This window comes from Diadema antillarum, unplaced genomic scaffold, assembly GCF_040938485.1.
Source record: "Diadema antillarum isolate AM-2024a unplaced genomic scaffold, OU_Dant_1.0 scf00000078, whole genome shotgun sequence".
In the NCBI taxonomy this organism is placed as follows: Eukaryota; Metazoa; Echinodermata; class Echinoidea; order Diadematoida; family Diadematidae; genus Diadema; species Diadema antillarum.
The window spans coordinates 1,319,632-1,340,782 of record NW_027270967.1 but is presented as its reverse complement, the minus strand read 5'-3'; the positions used below and the strand labels follow the sequence as shown (position 1 = coordinate 1,340,782).

The 21,151-nt window shown below is 37.6% G+C and overlaps 1 protein-coding gene across 1 annotated transcript; it reads left to right on the top strand.

Moving 5' to 3' along the window:
• Window positions 1-1,511: 1,511 nt before the first annotated feature.
• On the top strand, window positions 1,512-14,196 carry LOC139717606 (peptidyl-prolyl cis-trans isomerase B-like). The gene is made up of 5 exons (XM_071629115.1): window positions 1,512-1,667; window positions 6,281-6,394; window positions 7,999-8,092; window positions 10,759-10,943; window positions 13,631-14,196. The coding sequence occupies exons 1-5, from the start codon at window positions 1,527-1,529 to the stop codon at window positions 13,760-13,762; spliced, it is 666 nt and encodes a 221-aa protein (XP_071485216.1). The 5' UTR covers window positions 1,512-1,526; the 3' UTR covers window positions 13,763-14,196.
• The last annotated feature ends 6,955 nt before the right edge of the window (window positions 14,197-21,151 follow it).

Below are 21,151 nucleotides of genomic sequence, written 5' to 3'. Positions count from 1 at the left end.
TATAACGCAAGAATAATAAAAATGAAGTCATATGATGCCATGCCTTGTCCACTTATATAGAAGAATTCTCAGCAGCATGATTTCATTATGAATAAATGTTCATGTGCATAGCAAAATTTTCAGTACAGAAATAAAACATCACAAAAGGTATACCTAACAATGAATATGTCAATTGATTCTGTGCGACTTTAGTCAGAAAAAAAAATGAGTCGGTGCTGAAAATCATATATACGGATCACTACTATACGATTAGTGTATCTCCACTCATCGCTATAATTAGCGTAGATTATAGAAAACGTTCTCGAGACATTTATAGAACAGCGTAAAATGAAAAATCACACGCAAACTGTCATGTTAATATTCAGGGCTCTGAACTGTAAGCTTCCCCCCCCCCCCCCCACCCCCCGACATTAAGTTTCAGTGGCCTCGGGCAATCACTGATTATGTCGAGCCCTGTTCATGTACTGTACACATACGCGAGCGCACACACACACATACACCCCCTCCCCCCCACACACACACACACGCATATATTGATGTATTATACGTGATAATAATCTATGTAGGCCTTTATGAAAATTTACATGTATCTGATCACACTGAAATAAACTGAGGATAAAATTGCACTTCAAGAGGGTAACGAAGACTCAAGTTTTGTTTATAAGAGTTACCTAGGAACAGCTCATAAAGATTTATGTATTAAACCTAGCCCCACGCAGAAGCTGGAAATGTTTTCCTTTGGTTTCGATAAGCTAAGAACAAAGCTACATTTAAAACAATGTTATATGTAGGCCTACTCGACCTCAACCAGTTGCAAATTTCAGGATTAAATATACACACTATAGTATGAAGTAATAATTGGTACCTTTTGTGACCCCCCCCCCCCGCCACCTTCTGACCGCTTGCTTGTAGCCTGGACCTTTCACAAGAACTTTGTAGGGGTCCTGATCGTGGCTGGAATATCCAAAGAGGCAGAAGAGGTTGGTTGCGCCCCGGTGACCTTCCGTCCCGGACGATCGTGGATAACTGGTACACGTACACGTGTGAAACATTGGGCCAATCAGGATGCCCACACGTGTCAGTGTCTAATCATACTACCTAGACCTTCAAAAATGAATTTGTCGGCATACAGGAGGGATAATTTTAAAATATGATATATTTGAGGTAGGCCTACATGGAACTCTTTTCCCTGTATACGCTTGTAGATATTTGAATAAGAATCAAGCTGTTTTACCACATAAATGTATGGTTTCGTCCTTTAAATTTCGTATTGATAGGCCTATCTAAAAAGCAGCCTTCATCCAAACAATAAGTCACCCAGGCTCCAAGTTTTAGTTTTTACTTCGCTACGCAGTTTCAGCAACCCTCGCGAGGCGAGGAGAGTGATGGCCAATCATCAGCATGTCATGATGTATGCATGCGATATGCATCGCATGTGTACTAGTAACTTCCGCTAGGATTGACTGTTATAGCCGCATCCCGCGTATGACAGCTCCCAGAGAATCCGACCTTTGCCAGTTTTCTGCATGATAACTATCAACGCAAGAACAATGAAGGCCCTAGCTCTTCTATCGGTGGCATTAGTAGCTTTAGTCTACTTGCTGATGCCGGCAGATGCCAAAAAGAGTTCAGAATCTTCGAAGAAAGGACCACTGGTCACCGAGAAGGTACTAAAGCATTAAACTACCTGTGTGCAAATACTAGTCGTTTGTTGCGTAGTCCCACATTATGCCATTGATGTGGTAAAATTGTTGCAGCTGTTGCGTTGTATTCCTTAACTTGGCCCAGTTTCATAAAGCTGTTCGTAAATTTACAAACCTGCTGAATTATGGAAATTATGATGAGTATAGCACATCAGAACTGATCACCAGTCGTTCTTAATTCGTTCGTAACTTTACGAACAGCTTTAATTCCTTTAGATTCTATGTGTGAAACATCCCCTGGACCATGGCATTACATTGGACATTAGCCCCGGAGACCGCGCCGCGAGGCGCGGTCCTGGCGGCTTCCCCGCAGTTTCGCTTATGTTAGTTCTGTGCGCTTGTGCAAGTGATTGTGAATTCTGTGAACATCGGTGAGCTGCTTATAAGACATCATTTTGTGCATCACAAGCAATGAAATGCATCAAACAGTCGCCGATGATAGTCATTTAGGTTTCATCGACCCATGTAAGTATTCCTAGTAGTTTCTGTTGAAAAATTAAGGAAATATAGCGCCGCAAAGGCACCCGTTTGTTCAACATGAAGATCTTTTATGGGAGCACGGCGCAGCCGCCACACGCACACACTGCGTGTGGCGGCTGTCGCAGTTAATTGGACATGAGACTAAACAAGTAACGTTAGAGTTAAAAGACTCGACGAGAGCATGGGAGGAGACAAACTACCCCCTCAAATATGTTCAACGAAAGGTTTCTCAGACCTATTTATGCACTTTGAATGACAGAAGAGCTGAGACAATTCTGAATTGTACATCACCTCAGGGTGGGAAATTTAGGTTTAAATGACAATTTGTTTCAAATAAACCAACATGTGTCGGGTATGTGTGAATATTTATAACGTCCCAGAAACATACAGTTGATCATTTACTTATATTCTGCCCCAGATATATACTGTAATACCCAGATCTATGATGTTAGCTGAAACAAAAATTCATGAGAACAGCATTCAAAGCTTATTAATTTCAACTAACCCAGTATACCAAAGAGCTCTTGTGTTATAGTATATACGTGTACATGTATGTTAAAAGATCACAAAGATTTTAGATAAACTTTTACGCATGTTATAATTATGAGTGTACATAGTTTGCACTAACTCTGCCTCGAGGTATTCTGAAGAGGCAATTCATGCGCACCACAGCCCAGAGATTGCTTACTTTACTCAAAAACTTATATGTGATTACTATATATATATTTGCATCTGATTAATAGTGCTTGTTTGTTTTGCTTGGCTTTGAATCGGACCAATTGAGGTTCCTGTGTTGGTAAGCATCGGACTTTACTGCCTGCCTATCGGAGGGGCCTAGGCCGTTAATAACGGCTGAGAAGTCTGCTCGAGGCAATGAGCCGGATTGGCCAGAAGATATGATACTTTAAGCAGGCAAATAGACGTACCAACAGCTGACCAAGAATACTCGTTATGATATTTTCTCTTTTTTTTGTGAAAGAAAAAAATGATAAAAGGAAAAGAAATTTATAGAGCAGTGTTTGGCATTTATTCTAAAGGGAATGGAAAACGCCACTAAACACAAAACAACAACAACAACAACATGTGGATGAGCATGTGCGCCCAACAATATGTGAACAATGATGTGATCCTGTGAATAGGTATATTATTGTTGAAAAAGTACCTTTTTGGCTTTACCGTTGATATTGTCAAAAAAAGTGGTATGGAGGCAATACCGGATTCTACTAGACCATAAAGGCAGAGCCTCTTCTTTCTTTTGAACGTTATTGTCTTAGACTAGGGTGTCTATGTGAGACCCTGCATCACAAAACCAACGAAAAGTCGCCAGACATGGATTTTTAGTTAAGGGCAGATTCTGAAAGAGCAGATGTTAAGCTTTAAAATGATGTATAACTCAATTCGAATGGACTCCCCTAACCTATCTAAATACTGGAAAGAAAGCACACACTCTGGAAAAGTGCGAACTGAGAAAAGAGGCTTTGAAGTACAGGGTGTATTCAAGCGCTTAATCTTTACCAAGCACTGCTAGCTGTGTGATGAAGGGTCAAAACACAGAATGTCAACCACCGGAGCAACAACATTTAGGTCTCCATTTTGCTGTCAGAGATGGTCTTTTAAATGGCTTTGTGAGGAACTAATTTGTCAATGCACTGCCCGCCTCATGCCAGCCTGACCAGACTGCAGACACCATGCTGAGAAGTGGCAGCAAACAGTGCTGTGTAGTAACAGTGCTAAGAATAGTAAAACTCGTGCCACAGTATGGATTTGCCATAACGTGAAAAACACACAGGCTAGACCAGTGACCTTGACCTGTACATCCTGTGAAAAGGACAAGTTCCCCTTCATAATACATGTGGATTGAGTGAATGCAGCAATACTAGTGGAACACATCAGTGAGAGTTTGGGGAAAATCAGACAATTCGTTCCAAAGTTAGGAATTCTTTAAGTTTCTGCGCAGTCTCTCCGGGATGAGAAGACTACTACAGAGTATGATGCCACATGCATACAACGATATAAGGAAAATAAAAAGAGAATTTCACAAAACTTTACTTTTTGAATAAAGTGCACATTTCTTCGACTTGTTACGGATGTATGTTAAGGGTAATATTATTCCCCCTGCCTTCTGAAAGAGAGAAGTCGAGTGTTCTTTTGTTATTCGAGAAAAGTGAAAATATGTTGAATTTTCTTCATTCTTTCATTGCATGTATATCTTTGTACACATGTGACATCACAAGCAATAGTAGTCTTCTCATCCAGCCGTGACTGAGCAGAAAGTTCAAAAATCCATAACTTTTGAACGGATTGTCCGATTTTCCTCGACTCTCACTGATGTGTTCTACTAATATTGCTGCATTCGATCAACCCACATGTCTATGAAGGTGAACTTGTCCTTTAAATGAAATTGAATAACACAGGATTAATAGGTGGAGTGGAGTTAAGTGAGTACTCTGTAATCATACTCAAGAAAAACATTGAACAAAAAACAACAATAACAACGAAACTCCAAACAATGATTGCAAGCGCTTATAGTATTACTTTTTGAATGTACTTATAGTGAGTCCAGTCTATAAATTCACCAAACTGCAAAAGATAGATTGGAAAGTGACAAATTCAAATACCGGTCAGGGTGCTACATAAGCACTTGCCCGATTGCCCGGGGCAAGTGAAAAATCAAAGTGGGGCAAGTGTTTTGGAACAATGAGAAAAAATGCTTGCCCGAATTGAGCAAGCAAAAAGTTTTAAAGCCATCTTTACTTCTCACCTCTTACGTGAAAAAGTCCCATCAATCCAACACCAACACTCTATCCAACCAAGTTTGTTCCTCCCCATATGTGCTGTTTATTCAAATGATCGGGTTTTATCAAGCCCTTGGCTTTACAAGTGATTTCTTATATCTTTAGAGGGGTTTTTTTGGGGGGGCTAGCATAATTCATGTTCGGGCAAGTGTTCTGCAACAGTTTGAAAATTTGCTTGTCTGACTGGGCAAGTGGTACCAAAAAGTTATGTAGCACCCTGCCGGTATAACTTGAAACCCTATGATGATGATGATTCACAGAATTTGTATGGCGCCATAAAGATGCATACATTGTTGTACATCTGTTTTGAAAACATTCAACGAATCATCGTGTATGGGGTGTTATGTCAAGTACATTGTAGAGGTTGCCATTTAGAAACTCTTTCAAGAATTCAATTCATTCACCCTACTAAATTTCAACATTTAATCAGTACAGGTTCCTTATATTTCTCATAGAAAGCAAGTCCCACCCTTTAAATTTACACTAAATTCCAGTTCATATTAGCGCCTCTCTGGTTCTCAGCTGACGAAGTAAAGCTTGAGGAGGAAGAACAGTTCTTGCCTTGTTCTGTTGTACATGTATCTCTTTGTCCACAATTCAACATATTTTAAAAGCTGTGACCTTAGAGATTAATTTTAAACATCTGTTTCTTGTAGAGGATTAATGTTTTGACATTACATGTATTAAAGATCTTATCAAAACAATATTCTTAGGATCAGCTTGAGTGTTTGTGAAGACTTAAATGAAGGAATGGATTTCATGTCAGATTATCATGCTTCCATAGTTGCTGCACAACAACTTTCCACTTGCCTAAAAATTACCCACAAGTTTTTGCTTGATCACTGGAAATGACATGACAAATTGGCCATCCTTCATGTCACTTCGAGCATGGACCTATGTTTTTGTATCCAGTGGGCAGGCAAAAACTTTGCTTTATCTGTGTTATGAGCTTATTTGTGTATATCATCTAAATTGACTCTGTGATATAAGATACATACATGTTTTTTTCACACTGGTGAGAGACAAGTACTTTGTATTCTTAACATAAGTCCACAACTTGTTCAAAGTGCAGTTTTATTAGTCGTCACTGAAATTATTTGAATTGATGTGACCAAGGTTGCAGTGCACCACAGGATGAGAAGCAAGTTTAGAGAAGTACTCTATTTGTATCTACCACTGTCAATTTCCCCCTCCCCCCCCCCCCCCCCCCATACACACACCCAGCAAAAACGAAAAGATTTTGATTCAAAACGTAGACTTGTGTAACATCATAATTATTGTATTATATTCATTTTGGAACAGGTTTTCTTCGATGTAACGATCGGAAAAGAGGAAGTGGGAAGGATTGTTATTGGTCTGTTTGGGAAGACAGTACCAAAGACGACAAAGAACTTTGCAGCTCTTGCAACTCATGAGGTAAGTTTTGCCAGGCAGGACACTTTAGAGACAATAATAATTATGATATTGATAATAATAATGATGATGATAATGATAATAGTAATAATAATAATTATTATTATTATTATTCACATTTATAGAGCGCATAATAATTAAGATAAATTCTATGCGATTCACATAACATATACAAGTCACCACTGCCTTAACAGATAGATCCTCATTCTTTTGGCATACCAAATCTTTTCATAGGATTGTAATAACTGCTACTGTATGTGTGTCTTACATTATTTCATTTTGGCTGGCCTCGTAAATATGCATGCATTGTTGTAACTTGTGCCAGTTAGATTTGTCTTTAGATTTTGTTTGTTTGCCACACAGTAATAGGGAGATACACTGTATATATGATTTTAGTAAAAATCCTACATGTTACAGCCAAAACATGCAGCGTGAGAAACAAGCCACCATAAGAAATTCTTTTATCATTCTGTTGTTGTTATTTTTTTTAAATTTCTGTAATTTTATAGCTGACACACAAATAGGCCTCAAAGATTTCTTAACTTCTTCAAAGAAAAGTATTAACATGGCCATAATGTGGAAAACAATTGATTTTAAAAATTAATAAGATTCAACTTCATGCAGATATTATGGAAGTGATTGATATGATTTGATGTCTGAATACAAAAAGTTTCAGGATCTACTTGATCTTTAAAGAAGTTATGGAAACAGTAGGCCTGTGTTGTATTGGAAAACAATACTTCATGTGAACCAGTTTTCAGTTATATTGAGATTTTTATTGTTTTTTGTTTTTGTTTTTGCTTTTGTTTTTTTTTTTGATTGATTTTACTTTGGGTACAGTACCTCCATACAATGCATGTTTGCACTTGGGAAGTGTGGTGTTTGTGCTGAAATATGTCTGCGACATGCACATGTCCAAGTAGATAATTTGAGTAACTCTTTTATCATAGCAAGATCAATAGCTATGGGAAGAGTGCCATATGCTTGACATGTGATTGGATTCACACTCCTTGTATTGGCAAGCTGGGACTGGTGTTCCAGTAGGTATGCTCATTGCATTGGTCCACTCATATGCTTTTATGTCTGTCATGGAGGAGGTTTGAAGTTGTGGTGAGTGCTCAGATGGAAGCCACTCAAGATATGTAAGATTATACTCTCCTGGACATGATGTGTTGCCTCATACATAACACCATGGCAGTTAAAAAAAAAAGAAGCTTATTGAAGCATCTTTAATCCACTAAGCACACAGATGCTCTTGTTCCCACTGAGCACAAAACTGTGTCTAGTTTTAATACTCTTTTACTCCTTTTGCAGTCAGGTACTGATGATGATGTATCAGCAAAAAAAAAAAAAAAAAAAAAACCTTATTATTATGTGCCCATAAGTTTGCAACAACTATGTGTATCTATCAGCTTAATAGGTACATGTACATGTATTTATACAGGTGTAGATGCAGATTCTTCTCAGCAGCATGATGGAGTTGCTTTGAGGCCTCCTTTGTCCCAATTTAGCACTTATTTCTGATCTGCCGGCGTTTAATTTGCAACGCTCTGCCACATTTTACATTTTGTCCTCATTTTTCCCCACTCCTGTTTCAAATTGTACAGAAAGGATTTGGCTACAAAGGAAGCAAGTTCCATCGCGTCATTAAGGACTTCATGATCCAGGGTGGGGACTTCACTCGTGGAGATGGCACTGGAGGTATGTATAAAATTTGCAAATGACAAGGCAGTCTTCTTTATTTCTCCTTCCACAGAGCGTTTTGCTCATCAGTTACTGGCTAGAAGCAGATATCTTTTTTTATGCCTCCGCCACGAAGTGGTGCCGGAGGCATTATGTTTTCGGGTTGTCCGTCCGTCCGTCCGTAATGAATTTTGTGGACAAGGTAACTATCAAAACCTTTTAAGGTATCCTAATGAAACTTGGCATGTATGTGTATTAGGGGGTGAAGTTGTGCCTATCAACTTTTGGGTGCACATGGTCAAGGTCAAAAGGTCAAGGTCAAATACATAAAATTTCACTATTTCCACCATATCTATTGAATGCCTGAAGATATTTTCTTGAAACTTAGTGTATACATGTATTACCCAATTAAGATTCTCTGGTGAAAGTTTGGGTCAAGAGGTCAAAGGTCAAAGGTCAAAAGGTCAGGGTCAAATACATAAAATTTCACTATTTCCACCATATCTATTGAATGCCTGAAGACATTTTCTTGAAACTTAGTGTATACATGTATTACCCAATTAAGATTCTCTGGTGAAAGTTTGGGTCATGAGGTCAAAAGTCAAAGGTCAAAAGGTCAAGTAAAAATATTAAAACTTCTTTTTTTTCTCCGTACCTTGGAAAATTGTTTAAGGTATCTTCATGGAACATAGTATATACATGTACTGACTGGAAGTGATTACTAGTATCTAGAGAATGTAGGGTTCTTGGGGTCAAAGGTCAGGGGTCAAGTGCAACACTTCACAATTTTACTATTTCCCTCATATTTATGCAGTGCCAGCAGGGTTATTTTTTTTTTACACTTGGTGTATGCATGTGTAACCTAATAGAAATTCTCTGGAAAGTTTTTTTTTAACTTCTTTTATTGCCTCAAAGGTCAAAAGGTCAAAGATCATGTGAAAGTGCTGAACTAACTTTTTCCTCCATATCTCGGAAGTGGCTCAAGTTATCTTGAAACTTAGTACATATTATGCATGTTCTACCTGAAAGTGATTATCTTATGAATTTTAGGGTCAAGGGCCAGATGAAAATGGTAACAATTTACTATTCAATTCAGAAATTGCACTTCTTCTCCACACCTGTACCTTGAAAATTACTCAATGCCTAAATGTATGAATGGGTCAAAGTCAAGTTAAAGTCCTTAAATCCCTAGATACATGCTCTCCTATTCATCCAATTAAACCTAGGTCAAGGAAGGTGAACATTCAACACATTTGTGACAAACTTGTCATTTCAATATTTTGCCAATTTTGTGAAAATGTAATCACACATTGTCCACACAATGTACTATCTAGACCTATTGGGAAAATCATGCATTTTGGCGGAGGCATACCAGTCGCCAAAGCGACATTTCTAGTTTCTTTTTTTTTCCTGCTAATCACCCAGTGAAGTGTATAGTATCATGATTCGATTTATCTAGTTTGTTACATTGACTATTTGGTCAGTGTCATCCACTTAGGCTCGACTGTGTGAAGGAACTGAGCTCAGAGCTTAGTTTTCGTGTGACACCATATCCCGATGCACATCTGTGTTGTGCGGCTTTAATGTGTGTCCAGCCAATGTCCTATGACAGTCTGTAGAGCATCTGATGATTAGGACAGTCATCAGACAGGTTAAAGGGATGGTACAGTATTGGTGGAGATTAGGATTGGGCTATTGTAAGATATCAAGAAACCACTTGTGAAAGAGAACAGAGCACACCATTCTATGAGGAAGTAAAAGTTTATTTGATGAAAATAGGTTTTGGAATGACTTTGACATCCAAAAACAAAGTAAAACAAAGCGATCGTAATAAAAGGTGGGTCTCACCTTTTATTAGGATTGCTCTGTTTTGGTTGTCTCAGCCATTTCAAAACCAATTTTCACCAAATAAACATTGAATTCTTCTTAGATTTACATGCTCTTTCATATTTCATATTAGGTTTCTCATTATCGCACCCATAAATGATAGTAGCCTAAAATTAGGTCTCAACCAAAGCTATATGATCCCTTTAACGTGAGTGAAGGTTCTAGGGCTCTTTTGGCAGTGGTATCACCCTTTGTGAGCCTTGGTCCGAGTCTCAAGTGTGTCAGCTAAGATTTAATCAGAACTCATCAGAACACTGACATTTTGCCATTTTGGGGATAAGATGAGCCTTTGTCGGTCAGTGGGGTGAGGGGCAAAGCACAACCTTCTTTTGTGCTCCAAATACTTGACAGGAGAGAATGAAGGCTTTGAAACAAAGGAAAAGGGATGGAGGCATAGCCAACATTCTCCAGCTTCTGATTTTCTGAAGGCCCTAGATATTATCAAGTTAAACTGAGATATGTCAAATTGAAGTTTGATCAGATGGTATGTGTAGCAAGAAATTCAGCGAGATAGTTAGAAATACAAATGTCAAGAGAGAATATCACTTTATAATGGCAAAATATTTCACAAAGGGCACAAATGGCAAAATATTTCAGAATAGGCCACTAGATCGATGGCGCATTACAAATGCTGTACTTATTATTATTATTTGGAACTATTGGGAGTGCATAATTTATATGATCCCATATGAAACTCTCAATTTATATACATTGTATAATTATATTGAATAACTATGTTATTAAAATGTAACGATTATCACTTTTGCCGTATTTGTTTTTCAACTCTTTCTTTGAAGGGAAAAGCATTTATGGGGACAGGTTTGATGACGAAAACTTTAAGCTGAGCCACTACGGACCCGGCTGGCTGAGTATGGCCAATGCTGGCAAGAATACAAATGGATCGCAGTTCTTTATTACGACCATCAAGACCTCTTGGCTGGATGGGAAACATGTCGTCTTTGGGAAAGTTCTTGAGGGAATGGTGAGAGAGCTGTCCACATTTCTCCAGTTTAGTTTGCAAGCAGTATTTGTTGTAACTGTAGCGGGGACAAAATACCCTTCCAAGTAAGCTCTTCTGTGTTATAAAAAGAACTTTATTCAATATAATAGAGTAAATCAAAATGGCAAGCTGGCATCATGGTCATTGAGATGGGACCAAAACTGAAGAAGGCATGGTACTCCAAAGGGTCTTTGACATACAAATGCGTGTTGACTTGTGTTGATTCATGATACCCTCGACATCACTTTTGCAGTGAAACAAATATCTAGAAACATTCCTTATATTTTCAAATATTTTTGTCCCCGCCGAACGAGTTCGAGCAGGGGACTATGAAACGGGCTCCGTACGTGTGTGTGTCCGTCTGTGTGTCCGTGTGTCCGTGTGTCCGTCCGTGTGTCCGTCCGTGTGTGCGTCCGTGTGTGATCAAAATGTTCAAAATGCTACTCCTTCGCCATTTCTAACCCGATTTTGATTCTGTTTGCTTTATATGATAGCACTACATGGGAGCTTTGAAATTTCTATGCAGAATTTCAATTGTGACCTTTGACCTTGACCTTTGACCTATATTGTACATTTTGCTTCAAAATGCTACTCCTTCGCCATTTCTAACCCGATTTTGATTCCGTTTGCTTTATATGATGGCACTAGGTGAGGGCTTCAAAACTTGTACACAGAATTTTGACCTTTGACTTCTTTGACCTTTGACCTTGATTTTTGACCTATATTGTACATTTTGCTACGAAATGCTACTCCTTCGCCATTTGTAACCCGATTTCAATTCCGTTTGCTTTGAGTGATGGCACTAGGTGAGGGCTTCAAAACTTCTACACAGAATTTTGACCTTTGACTTCTTTGACCTTTGACCTTGATTTTTGACCTATATTGTACATTGGCTACAAAATGCTACTCCTTCACCATTTCTAACCCGATTTTGATTCCGTTTGCTTTATGTGATGGCACTAGGTGAGGGCTTCAAAAATTCTACACAGAATTGTGACCTTTGACTTCTTTGACCTTTGACCTTGATTTTTGACCTATATTGTACATTTTGCTACAAGATGCTACTCCTTTGCCATTTGTAACCCGATTTCAATTCCGTTTGCTTTATGTGATGGCACTAGGTGAGGGCTTCAAAACTTCTACACAGAATTTTGACCTTTGACTTCTTTGACCTTTGACCTTGATTTTTTTACCTATATTGTACATTGGCTACAAAATGCTACTCCTTCGCCATTTCTAACCCGATTTCGATTCTGTTTGCTTTATGTGATGGCACTAGGTGAGGGCTTCAAAACTTCTACATAGAATTTTGACCTTTGACTTCTTTGACCTTTGACCTTCATCTTTTTACCTATATTGTACATTTTGCTACTAAATGCTACTTCCGGCGGGGACATATATTACGCACCGCGTAATTTCTACTTTTCCTTGTTTCTTCTATTTTGCTTCAGATTACTTGGATACGCCTTCAAATAAAAAATACCTTCCAAACCAATATTGTGGTTGTGACCTCATCTGTCAATCATTGCTGAAGTACTAATATGATTAACAATAGACATTGGAATGCACCCTCCCAAGACCGAGCATAACTTGCATGTTCCCTCACCATGTCTTTTGTTAGTCACATTAATATCACAGAAACATGCAAGTTAGGCTGAGTTGAGGAGAAGGTGCAATTTTTGCTATCACAGATAAACATAAAACTCCAGTGGTGGTGGCACTATTTTATTTTCACAATAAAATGTACATGTAATACTTACATTATGACAGTGCACAGTGTATGCCATATTTTTTACCATGCATCACAAAACCAACAAAAAGTCACACCTCTTGATTTCACGTGAGGACTCAAAAAAGGTGAAATGAGTTCAGCAAAATCTTGAGATTTTTATATTTTCTGAAAGAGCTATTTTTCTTCCACACTATTCCTAAGTTTGGAATCAGAAATTGAATGTGAAAGTGTGTTTTGAGATTTATTTTATTTTTTGTTACAACCTTTTTTTCTTTTTTTCTTTTTTTTTTTTGGGGGGGGGGTAAAGTAGTGAGATCAGGTATGTCTTAAGATGTCTCTTTTCATTTTTTGACAATCCTTTGCACACTCTTCACTTTCAACTCCAATAATTTTGAACGGTCAATGCTACTGCTTTGAAAGTTGACATTAATTATGGTTAGTCAGCTTAATCTGATAATCCATTCATTGTGTTGCTCTTGGGACTTACATCCTGCTTTTGGTCCCATTCATCACACAGCTAGCATGGTTTGGTAAAGATTAAATGCTTGAATGGACCTTGTACTTTAGAGCCTCTTTTCTCAGTTCACAGTTTTCCAGAGTGCATGGTTTCCCTTCAATAATAGGTTAGGAGAGTCCATTTGAATATACAACATTTCAAAGCTTAGAGTCTATTTTTCTAGAATCTACCCTTAAACAAAAATCCATGTCTGGCGACTTTTTGTTGGTTTTGTGATGCAGGGTCACATTTGGCATTTGTAGATGTACTTGGGAGAATAACGCCATATGGCAGAGACATACGGTACTAGTTGGCATAGCATCATTATTTTATAGTTTTGTTATGTGAAGACCCAAAAGAGGCTGGTGCATTCCCAGCACAACCAGTTGTCCATTTGGCTGATGACAACGCTTTTTTCTTTCTAACCATACTATTATGCAGGATGTTGTACGAAAGATTGAAAATACAAAGGTCTCGGGATCAACACCGGTAGAAGCGTGCATCATCAAGGACAGCGGAGTCATCGCAGTAGAGGAACCTTTTAATGTCGAAAAGGAGGGAGCAGATGCTTAAGTGTGATGCTGTCAGCAGACTCCTCTTTGGACCAACCCCTTTCTATTTCATTCAATCCCAACCTCGCTCCTCTCATAATGACACATGGCTTTTGTTTTTGTCACTAGATAAGTTGTAATTTCAGACAAGTTCACAGAATAGATGTAATTTCTGACAAGTTTTCCCTAAGGTGGTATTTTTTCAGAACGCTGTCACGGTGAACAAAAGAGAATCACTTTGGTCATTGTTTGTTCAGGATATGGAGATGAACCCACGGTCCCTGTAGATGTATTCAGACTTGAACAGATTACCAATATCACTGCGTCATCTCCTTTCATGCTAGGTCAGGGGTAGCAGGGACATCTTGATGATGGTACTCGAGGATATAAGATGCACACACAAACATACCTCTGTTTTACACAAGCCTCACCCTAAGCGTCGTAGCACAGCAGTAGACCTGCTATGGTTCACTGACCAAACTTGACAGCTTGGATCTGCAATAAATTGAGAGTCCGATAGAATAGCGGCCAAATCAGATTGTTGGGCCTCTTCTGAGCGTATGTGGATATGTCGTAGTGTTGTGGGATGTGTGTGATAGGTGATTGTTGTCTAACATGTGTTGCCATTATCATTGTCATTTATAATCACATGTGTTTGTGATACTACACTACTCCAATCTCGTCATTGTTAGAACTCGGGATTTGTACTACACTTCCACCTTAGCAGAATGCAGTCAGGAGAAGCAGCCATATGCAGCCTCATGTAGGTAGGATCTTTGTAGACTGCGGGAAAAGGCTCAACTTTTGTGGGTTTTCAAACTCCACTTCATTTGGAATAGTTTTAAGAGTGCGTATGGGGACAAGTAGTGGAATGTATGACATGTAGTAACCAAGAAGTGAACTGCTGAGATTGTTTAGCCTCGCATGATAGCCTTGCATGATTGCATGTTTATGAGTTGATAGATATTTGACTTTACCTGGCATGGCAGACATCTGTAGAAGTTAATGCCACTTCCTGTGCCCGAAGTAAGAACATTTCTGAACTGCCTTTTTCACCCGTCTTTATATGTGCTGTGTGTGTTCACATGATACTGTCGTGTACAACACTTTCAGAGAAAGTGCTAAAATAATCATTGTCCTATGTGCGATACTTGTGAGAGTTTTTTAATTGAACAAACATATTGTGTGTGCTGATGGTGGATTGATTTCCTTGTGGTGATTAACAGTTTTCTAACTCTGGTGGTCAGTGATTTACGGGAAATTTTGAAATACATTGTACTAGTATTTGTGTTGTCCAAACTTGATGCATTGTAGGTGAGAAAAATCCACATGGTGTCAGTAATTTTGTTTGGACAGTCCCCATAGCAGAGGAGAGGGGGAGAGAACCCAACCCAACTGAAAGAATAATAATTGCCATTTGCTGTGTCGGTGAGATTAGTAAACTATGACATAATGTGTCAGTGTGATGCTCTCCAGTGCCTTCAGGTGTTCTGAATAAGGTGTTAGTTGTAGCAAACTTGTATGTCCTTGGAGAATGAACTGTTTGTACACTGTACTTGACTTTTTTTTTTTTTTTTTTTGGTTCTTTTTACCACTTACAGAAGTAGAACCATCTGTGCAGGAGATAGATAGAAACTAGTGATTTGTTCAGTGCATGTTCAGCAGCATTTCTAGTTAACAAAATCTAGAATTTAAGAATAAAATGAAAAAGTAGAAAACCACATGCTGGGATACTTTCCTTCGTGGTATTACATACTACAGACTGAGGCATCAGCAAACTGAAGTCATATGTCCTGTAATTACTTGACCTGCTGGAGTGTAGATTTTGTCTGTAATGCATGTGTACACCCAGGACTTTGTCTGATACACGTATACTGGGACTAAGGAATTTTGATGATAAGTATTCATGTTTGAATTCCTTGTCTCAAGTTTGTCTCAAAGTTGTTCGACATCTTTTTGTTTTGCAAGAAGTAAACGATAGGTAACAGAAGACATGCCAAATATTATTTGTTCTTTTTCCCAGGCTCTTCGATACTGTCTGCTAAATTAAGTTAAATTAATTAATTTTTTTTTTTAGTTAGGAAAGAAAAGGAGGGGAAAAGAGGAGAACTAGGGGTGTACAGGGCCATAGATGTACAATTGTAGTTAGGTAATTCAAATACATTGGGTGTTTGTTCATGATGTGCAATGCCATCTTTGAAAAAATACAGGTGATCATGTAGATGAAAGGAATTTATTGTGCTTTTTTGTTGTTGTTGATTTTTTAACAAAGATGTGATGTGTTATGCGTCTGTCATTCCACTCATTACTACTTCAGCTGTTTGATTTGATATTGGGTCCAAAAGCAGAATTCTATGTAGGGGCTTGTGTGGAGGGCATATTTTATATTTTGTACACTTGGGTGACTTTTTTTTTTTTTTTTTTGCTTCACTAAAACATTATTAAAGACAAAATGGTTTAGAAAATAATCCATCTCAACATATATAGTCATTTTGTCGTTGCTGAGTAGACATGTAGTATTTACACATGTTTTGTATGTTTTTTTTTTTGTTAGTCTACCCGTTATATCTTGCATGTTTGGATGTGTGTGGGTGTACACAAACACAAATAAATATGTATGTATGTAAATACACAGTAAACCTTGGGTGAGTTAACATTATAAATGTCAGCAAATTGCCCAAGTGATTGAAAATGATAAGTCCCAATTCTTTTTTGTTTTTTTTGCCACTTTGTTGACTTCATTGTAAGTCATTCTCCCGTCCCTTGTGTCTTGGTCTTGTGTGTGGACTTTCGCGAGGTTTACTGTGCATTTGCATATATTATAATATAAACGTATTATATATATATATATATATATATATATATATATATATATATATATATATACATGTGTGTGTGTGTGTGTGAAGCTTGTAGGTTTGCAGAACAAAATTGGTTTTACGCAGTACGCTAACTACACATCGCCTTTTTATTCGTTGTGTCGTAGTGCTTTTTTTCTTAAGACAAGATTCAGAGGTGTTCATTGGTGTATTTCTTATTGATGTATGTAGGTCTTTATATAATATATAATGTATATATATATATATATATATATATATATATATATATATATATATATTCATTTATTTATGCGTGTGTGTGTATGTGTATGTGTGTGTATGTGTACATGCATTGCAGTTCATTTCATTTCATTTCATTTATTTATTTATGCACGGCACATACTTCAGCCCGAAGGCTGTTCTTCCGCAGGTCCGTGCGGATAAAAAAATACAACATAGATAAACATTTTATACAGAAATGAAAAAAGAAACCAAACAAACAAAAAACAAAACTCATACATAAAAACAAAAAAATAGAAAAAACACAACAACATGTTGATGAAACTGCGGCACACATTTCGACAGAAACAAACATGATCAATCAAAGATAACCATGTACAATTATACAAGTACATCGCCGTAGTTTTTTAAAATGAAAGAGACGAAAACAAATGAGAGTTCAGGAGAGAGAGAGAATGAGGGAGACAGACAGAAAGAGAAACAGAGAGAGAGAGGGGGGGAGAGATAGGGAGAGAGAAGCCCATGCAAAGGGGGGAAACTGAAAAAGTCAATTAACAGTTTTGGTCGAGTGCGTTTTTAAAGCTTACAAACGTTGGTTTTTGTTTCAATTCCAGTGGTAACTTATTCCAATGCATTGATCCAGAATATGTCAAACTTTTATGTTTGAAACAAGTCTTAATCAAAGGTAACACAAAATTTAACGATGAATTCCTTACGTTATAGCTGAAAACTTTAAATTGAAACATATCAAGCAAATATTTCGGACAAAACTTGTGTGCAATTTTATACATAATTTAGAGTATGTTTATGTCGCCCCTTATCCAGTTGAACATTCTTTATCATGTCAACAAATGATTATGTCAACAAAACATGTGAAGCCTAGGTTGCCTCCTGGGGTACCATTTCGTGAAAGTTGTCAGCCCTGACAACTGACAACTTCAGTAAAATCCTTGGTTTTGATTGGCTGAGAAGCTCTGGTCACCGACAGCGACCATGGTGATTGTCAGAAACCGACAGTTAGTCAGGGCTTACAAGTTTCATGAAACATTGCACTGGATGAAACGGGAGACACAAGGCATATACAAAAGGTATATATATATATATATATATATATATATATATATATATATATATATATATATCAATCACTATACACACAACAGACTCGTGTCACGATGTATTAATAAAAGTTGTTAAAGAATAACATCAAAATGTACCTTTATATACTATAGTAATATAACATACTGAACAATTACAGATGCATGTATAAGGATATATGTATTATATAATTTTATTCTATATATCCAACAAACTGAAATCATTTAATCCTAAAACGTACATTTCTATCTTCATGATAAAATTGCCTCGCATTCGTCTGTTTTGTTCTTCCCTCTCTCACCCTCTCACCCTCTCCTTGCGCCAACCAGCTGTATACCCTCGCTGAGTGAAATGAACATTATTTGCAGACGATATGAAGTAATTGAATATTCGACAAGAGTATTTGCCAAGTGGTCCGAACAGCACAACTCATAGGCAAATAGGTTTTGTTGGTTACATTCTGACCTTATATTAATGTCACATTCGGGTGTATGGCAACTACAGCACTTACTCTATTTCCTCCATGGACAAGCTTTAACGTTTCAAAAGTACACTGTATAATGCTCTCATCAAACCATCTGGTAAAAGAAAGTGTATAAATTTTATACGAGGAAATTGAAAGGTTTACGTTCTATGAAAGTGAAACGTTAGTACATGTACAAACATGTACAGTAGCGGAACAGTGGCCTATACAGTTGACGAACTTATGAAGATTATAAGGAAACATATAGACAACCATTAGACATTACTTTTTTTATCTGTTCTGTCCTAGTGCGTTGGCCTTTCTGGAGTCGAGTCGACTACCCAGATGCTTCGTCGACTAACATTGTGTTCAGACAGCGCTTCAAAACTCTCTTGTACTCGGGTGACCAATACTTTGCCTGCACAGTCTTCATATTTAGCATGTAGCATTGAAGTAGTGATTTGTTGTTGTTTATAGTAGTTTTTCATCAAGTTGTTTCTTTCTGACTGCTCAATAGATATCAAATACATTGTCTTAGTCTCTTTCTCGAGAATGAAGAAGCGTGATTTCGTTTTATAGTGCGAATTCATATATTTTTGTATAATCATGCTTTCTTTCTTTCTTTTTTCTCTCTCTCTCTGCAAGCTTAAGGAATTTGGTTTTCAAGGCAACTTATATCTACGTATTTCGAGGTCCTCAAAGAAGGCATAACATGCAACAATAAATGTTCAATTTATGCATATATTAATTGGTTAAGATACACGGCTGCGAAGATGGGACGTCCAAGGAGAGCACAGTGCAAAGAGAGGGAAGGATATGTTATGAAATCGATTCAACACAAAATTACCTTTAAGGGAGAATTTCAGACAATAATTTTTGATATCACATCATGAAGTACAATTGTACATAAATTGAGAGTGCCATGTATGGATTCGTGGAATTTATTGAGGTCCTTGAGTAGATAAACAAACACTCTGAAAACCCCAAACAAATATACTGGACAAGCATGGTGACATTAGGAGGCCTACATGTTCCAGTACTGTAGCGATGTGGGCCTAATTCAATATCAAAATACCACTTGCTTATATTGAAAAAAGTTCACATTAAATTTATAGAATTTATGCATTCTTCTTTCTTGTGTTCTGCTTCCACGCGCACCCAACCCGATATTCTTATGTGAAGCTGCTGTGTCACCATCCTTGTTCGAAGTGATTTGTTATAAGTTTTGAAAGTATTCTTATTTTTCATCCCGATCACTATGTATTCTGAAACTAAGTACCCAGTATAACCAAGTTATAATGTTCAAAGGCATGAAGAGCAAAAGCCTAAAAAGCAACTAAATGTCTCCTTCAAGTCAAAACACTCACTGTAGATGAGCATGTAATCCATGCTTTGAAATCGATACTTTGCAGGAAGAAACTCATGGGTTGATATTACTGTGTACATGGGTACTTGTTTGTTTGTTTGTTTGTTTGTTTGTTTTTTATAACATTACTGCTATTCAAAATAATACACGCTATTACTTTCGATGCGACCTTTGATCAGGGTTTTATTTTTTTTTACTTTCTTTACGGCAATACGGCTTTATTGATAAAATGATCCATGCCTTTGCTTTTGATTCAACCTCGAATGCGAGAACCAACGTGAATCAATCGCAACGGAGAAGGAGGTGCCATCCGGTTCATGAGAGAAGTCAAATTCCCGACTAAATTAGAATGAGCTCTTATCACGCGCATAATGATGCCATCATCAGTAGGATAGGACGCAATGTCAATGGCATACATGTATTGAAAGAGTTCGTTATGGGAAAATGTCTGGACTAACGTTAGAGGACTTCATGCTCTGCCGGCTCAGGTGTACAGAGGCGAATGATAATAAAAGTAAGAGGACTGTTGCCATGTTTTATACTCTTTGCAGCCTATATCTCAGAATCCAGCAGCGAAGGGAATAATCTTTTAAATTTTGCTACATTTGGCGAGACAACAAAAGGTGGGAAATCCTTGTGACTAGTAAAGGAGTAGGACAATTTATTCCACCTACATACCCGAAGGGTAATAGGGTGAATACTGAGACACGATGTTTTGCTGTAATAATCTCTGTCGACATAGGTTCATGCCTAGAAATAATGATTGCTCTATATCCTCTTGTAAAGCACTATAGGAATACCTCACAGGATTCGACTCTATTTTTTTTTTTGTCTGTGGTGGCCTGAAAAGGACATGTAGGAGCCCGAAATAAAAGCAAAATGAAGTAAAACGGGATGATAGAAATTCCACTAACTACGATCAAAAATGGACAAGTTTTTGGATTTCATGTTTTTACGAAACTTATATCTCCCTCAAACTTGATCTGCACATAAATCTTCATGTTGTGAAATTGTGTTGGGGGAGGGGGTTGTTAGACGATTATCATTTGAATGAAATTATTCTTGATGTTCAGGTATCAAGAAGGCTCGCTTCTTACGGTGTATTTACCATAAAATTTCCCCCAATAACATAATCACTAACCGTTTTGGTTTTCAATCTCTTGCGTGTATTTCACATTTACAAATTATGGAGTCACTAATACACAAAACATTGTCACCTGATTGTAATCAATTTTATACTACTGATTCACCCAGCATACAATCATCCTGATTCCCCTCTAGCAAAATTTCCTATGCTCTTTGGTGCTTTGCTCTATCGTACGGAGAGCTGAATTATTAAACGCTGTTTGGTTCTTGTTTTTTTTTTTTTCAGGCAGAGCAGCGAAGGGGAATTTGAGTGCAGGAGCTCCTATCAACAATTTGTTG

Coding starts and splice junctions, on each gene's coding strand:
- LOC139717606 (XM_071629115.1), top strand. CDS start 1,527: ATGATAACTATCAACGCAAGAACAATGAAGGCCCTAGCTCTTCTATCG. Junction 1,668..6,280: donor GACCACTGGTCACCGAGAAG/GTACTAAAGCAT, acceptor ATTTTGGAACAG/GTTTTCTTCGATGTAACGAT. Junction 10,944..13,630: donor GGAAAGTTCTTGAGGGAATG/GTGAGAGAGCTG, acceptor ACTATTATGCAG/GATGTTGTACGAAAGATTGA.